At 33.4% G+C, this 5,393-nt stretch overlaps 1 protein-coding gene across 1 annotated transcript in view; it reads left to right on the top strand.

Annotated features, from left to right (window-relative positions):
• The window catches only part of LOC110031134 (protein CHROMATIN REMODELING 24), a 100,166-nt gene extending 94,785 nt beyond the window's left edge, over positions 1–5,381 (top strand). The window contains exons 18-21 of the mRNA XM_020734199.1: positions 4,333–4,461; positions 4,701–4,766; positions 4,860–4,998; positions 5,073–5,381. Coding sequence (XP_020589858.1) covers positions 4,333–4,461; positions 4,701–4,766; positions 4,860–4,998; positions 5,073–5,264 — 526 coding nt within the window. The 3' untranslated portion in view covers positions 5,265–5,381. The remainder of the gene's footprint in view (positions 1–4,332; positions 4,462–4,700; positions 4,767–4,859; positions 4,999–5,072) is intronic.
• The last annotated feature ends 12 nt before the right edge of the window (positions 5,382–5,393 follow it).

The following is a 5,393-nucleotide window of genomic DNA, read 5'->3' as shown; positions in this document are numbered from 1 at the left end:
TCTTAACCTATGTTCAATTACCCTCTCCCATAATTTTAAAGTATGACACATCAACTTAATTCCTCTATAATTTGCACACTCTTGTGCATATCCTTTATTCTTAAAAATGGGGACCAAAATACTCTTCATCCACTCCTCAGACATCTTTTTAGTTTTTAAAATAATATTAAAGAGTTTAGTATGCCAAGAAGCTCTCAAATCTCTTAAATATTTCCACACTTCAATTGGGATATCATCAGGTCCTACAGACTTTCCACCCTTGATTTTCCTTAAAGGCTCCTCAACTTCTTTTTTACTAATGCGACAGTGACAATGAAACGTTTTATTATTATTCACGATATTAAGATCACTAAGGTTGATCGTATTTTCATTAACTTCATTAAAAAGTTTATCAAAAAAACTCACCCATCTATGTTGAATATGTTTTTCTAAGAAAAGTATTTTTTGATTTTCTTCTTTAATAAAATCTTTACTTTTCTTCTTTCTTTGTTTGACTAGTTTATATATATATTTTTCACCCTTTTTTAGCGTCACAGATTGTTCTTTTAGATTCACTGCGAGCCGTTTGATATTTTTCACAGTTCTCTAAGCTTTTACATTTAAACCAATCTTTATAACATAACTTCTTACATTTTAACTTTTCTTGCACATTATTATTCCACCACCAACTATTTTTTTTTTATAAAAACTTTTTCTTTTGATTCTCCAAGCACATACATAACATTTGCTTCTTCATGAACATCCGAAAATTTGAAATCTTGAATTTTACTCATAAAAATAATTTTATTTGTCTTTTAGGTTCCCTCATTCTAATCTACGATGACGAGTCCTAGTATTCTTTATTTTACAACTCTGCATTTTAAAATCTAGAACTAATAAACGATGTTGAATACTTAAATTCTCACTTGGAATGACCTTACAATTTCTACAATCTCGACGATCTCTTCTCATAAGAAAGTAATCAATTTGTGTTTTATTAGATCCACTCTTATAAGTAATAAGATGCTCATAAGCATATGAAAATTTAAAGTGGGATATAAGATTTTAATTTAGGGTTAGACCCATACTAGACTTCTTTTTTTTCTCATTTTCTCGATCCCCCACGCCACTAATATATTGAAGTCTATCTATCAATATCAATTAAAAGTCACCAACGAATTACCTCTAGAGTCGGGCAACCCTAAACCCTATCATTTAATGGATTGGTGAACCCAAATAGTATATGAGTTTATAAGTTAGAGGCAAAATGTACCCATATGAGATAGTATCTGAATTTATCAGGGTGTGGTGCACCTATGTGTGATGTTTAAATAAGTGATATATAGTATCTGAACTTATCGATTAACAGTGTGCAGTGTGTTTCGTCATTCTATAAGTAAGTATCGGTTGTCTTATCAGTTATAACACTTGTTATTTTATTGGTGTAGTATCTGAAAGTTTAAAAGTGTAGTATTTTTTATTGTTTACCAAATCTTTTAAGGAAGGGTTGGGGGAGTCAACAACTTAAGGAAGTGAAAAGGGCATCTTATAAATTGAATATTGATTTTATATTTTTAGCTATAAGAAAAAAGTTGATTAAAGGTTTTTTGCATCATTGCCTTCCACCCCACACCTCGAACTTATAAGCCACCTCGATGTTTCATATGCTTATTGATCTCAGAAAATATAGTTGTGTAAAATTTATAAAATTGACTCCGCTTTACAACGGTGTCAAAAACTTGATGTGATATTTTATGAATAATAATGCTACCACTCTTCCGACATGTCCATGTAAATCTCCTCCAGTAAAAATTTTTTCTTCAAGTGGTATCATTTGTATCAAGTCTTCTAAGTCATTCTAAAATTTATCTTTAGATCTTGTATCTAAACCTACTTGAGGAGAATACACACTTATAATATTAAAAATCTTAGTATCAATAATTATTTTAAGGGTTATAATTCTATCACCAACTCTATTAATTTTTACAACATTATCTTTCAAACTCTTTTCAATAATTACACCTACACCATTTATAGTGCGCTCTTCCCAGAATACCAAAGTTTAAAACCTAAGTTATTAATCTCCTTAGCCTTTTCTCCAACCCATTTAGTTTCTTGAATACATAAGATATTAATTTTCCTATGAATCGTAATATCAACTAATTTCATTAATTTACCATTGAGAGTGCCTATATTCCAAGATCGTATCCTAATATTAGTTTCATTAATAGACTAACTTCTTTATCTGCATTCGTCCGTAGTGTGAGTACCCTTGCTTATTTGACAGTACACCCGGGCACCGGTGTAGCAGCCCTTGCTCACTTTTCACTGTATTCAGGCTATACATCGCGTCGCTTTCAAGAGACGCTCTAACACTTACATAATGATCAAAAGGATTCATGTCATGATTTTTTCGACAAGTTTTATGCTTGTTGTCGACTACCTAACACAATCCTCCACTTTTCACATCCGGGCTTGGGACCTGCAATCACAGTGTTAATGCTCATAATATTAATATAATAGAAAAAAATCATAGTCATTGTCAGTGCTAGTTCAAACTGACATTCATATAAACTGTGCAGGTATTCAATAATATGTAGAAAATTCTAATGCAGTCATATGTGAAAAGAAATCATATAAGAATCCTACAAATTTTAAATTTAGCATAAGAATTTTTTCATCTGAAACTACGGAGCAGCCCTACGGAGCAGCCCTACGATGAGTTTCCTAAAGCTCGCCTCAAGGTCATTGCTGCGTCGAGTAAATGAGTTTCTTAAAGCTCGCCTCAAGGTCATTGCTGCGTCGAGTAAACCATCCGGAATCACTAATCCCTTAGATTATTATGAAGCCATGATTTAATCCCAAAGCATAAATCATATTATTTTATACTTCAAATGGGCTTCTTGGCATAAATATACCTCTGTGATACCTTTCTATTCCACCCTGCCTTTCCTCTGCCCTTTTCCGTTTTTTCTTCTCAAATTTCCTGCTAACAGCCCTACCGAGGTGCAGTATTCGGTTCTCGCCTAGCAATAATAACAAAAAATCATGGCAAATGTCAAAAGGAAATCGTATGGAAGGAAAAGAGTGCTCTAGATATAGTGGAAGTGAGTTTCTAAGAGATTTCTTACCGAAACCCCCAGCTGTGAGCTACTGCTCTTTGCTGGTTGCCTGGATTGCACTTTCTACAGTGCCATGATCGCTGGTTGCTCCAAACTAATGGAACCACTGTGATGAAGGTGAGCAATTGAAATGGAATGTGATATTTAACTTCTCCTTATTAAATCCTGACCATTTAATCTCATCTTCGCCGTTGCATGCAAGGTTTAGTGCAGGAGAGAGTTGGCTGGGAACAATAATGAGGGATTAGAGAATTATTATGGGTTAATTTAGTTCATATATTTAACAATTTATTTCTCCCCATACATTTATAATTCATACATAATGCTATATGTCAAATTGATGACTCAAGGTGTCGAATTTTATAAAATTGATTCGTTCGCATTTCAGGGAATGCGATAATTGATGTATATTTTACAATTATCAAAATTTTACCGAAGTCAATCCCCATATATTTGGTGTTTTTTTCGTAGTAATTGATCTCTTACATTTATTTTGTGATTTTTTGTATTTGTTTCTGCGGAGGCACTCTTATTTAACACAATGGTATCAAAGATGTTAGTATTTTCTGTAAACTTCATATTTTTAATACTTTTTTGAGCTCATTTAGTGTGTGAATAGGTGATGCAAAATCGATTAAAGCATGAATATTTTCAGTTCTTGTTTTTAACCAAAATTATTGGTTGAATTATGCAAATTGTTTATTTAATTATTGCATATTTTCTATAAATGATTCTTTAGAGACTTATAATTGTATCTGATGATTATTCAGCCGTAGAGATTTTTTTTGTTTTTAAGTCGGGCTCATTTTTGGCTTCAATCTTTGTCAAAAAAGGGTTTATCATGTAAAGCATCGTGATGTAACAGCTGGAACCATCTGATGATTATTCAGCCATAGAGATTTTTTTTGTTTATAAGTCGGGCTCAAAGAAGGGCTTATCATGTAAAGCATCGTGATGTAACAGCTGGAACATGGACATGCTTATTACATTGTGCTTTTAATGACTCCACGCATGCACTTTTGCCTGATTTTTGGGCCTGCTGCTTCCCGGCTATTTTGAATTATATTTCAGTCTTTATTTCTACTGCATCTTAGACTAAAGTTTTGTTTGAACTTGTTCTAATTTGTTATTCTCTGTTGTTTCGGGAATTATAACTCACTCTTTACAGGAGTTTACAGTAGAACTCCCTCATGTTAATTCTTTAGTCTACTAATATTATGTCATCCACCAGGGGCGACGAACTGAAGGGCCATATTGAGTTCCTAAAGAGTTTGGGAATTGCTGGCGTTAGTCATCACAGTTTGCTGTTCTCTAAAACTTCAACCATATCATTTACACAAGAGAATAGCTACTCGGATAGGTTATTCTTTGTCTCAAACTTATGTTGATTTGATTGCATTGTAATTAATACATGTGTGATAATTTCTTATATGCCTTTTACTCGTAGCTAGTTTAAAGTTTGTTTAAAGCAGAGCGAATGGATTTTTTTTTCCCTGCAAATGTTCTGATTGAAAACATTGGTTTCATGTTTTAGTTGTTATTTTGGTGATGGAGAATTATTCAGGGATTTATGATTCTTTACTCTGTCACCAACTGCAGTCTCACCGGAAATAGAATTGTTCAGAGCTCACAATCAAAGCCGTCCATTGAATCTACAGACCATGCGTATGAACTATGCATTCCTTGAATTTTATTATCCTTTCGTAGTGCTTGTTAATGCATAATGCTTAGAAAATTTGTGTTTTACTGGATTTTCAGTGCTGAGTTTGCTTTCAACCCAAAAGATAGCAGGTTATTTTTGCAGCCAGTTAATTCCTTACCTCAAGAAGAATTACAAGAAAAAACTGAAGTGATTGCGGAAAGAATAATTCGTCTTTCACAAACCCTTCAAAACAAGGTAAAATTAATGCTTGAAGATTTATGAGAAGTGTTTATACTTTGCTCTTATTTATTATATACCTTTTGTTTCAGGCATTGATTTCAAACCTGCCAGATCAAGGCGAGAAACTTCGGAAGCGCGTTTCAGATTTGAAGATGCAGCTCGAGAAATCTAGAGATTCTACTGCTAATCAAGCTTTCGAGAGGAAGCAGCATCAGGTTATTGATTCAGATGATCTGTCTATTAATTTGCAAAGGATTGGCACTTTAACAATTTCTCCATAGTCATAAATAATGTATAACGTCTATTAGTTAGTCTCCAGCTTAGACTGTTGTGTTTCATTTGATTGTTTTAGGTCATTTTCTCCCTCCCTCCTTCCCTAACCCCGCCAACCAATAGACCACGGCTTGAGG

This window comes from Phalaenopsis equestris, unplaced genomic scaffold, assembly GCF_001263595.1.
Source record: "Phalaenopsis equestris unplaced genomic scaffold, ASM126359v1 Scaffold000774, whole genome shotgun sequence".
In the NCBI taxonomy this organism is placed as follows: Eukaryota; Viridiplantae; Streptophyta; class Magnoliopsida; order Asparagales; family Orchidaceae; genus Phalaenopsis; species Phalaenopsis equestris.
The sequence above is the reverse complement of the archived record's forward strand: the minus strand, read 5'-3'. Positions and strand labels throughout refer to the sequence as shown.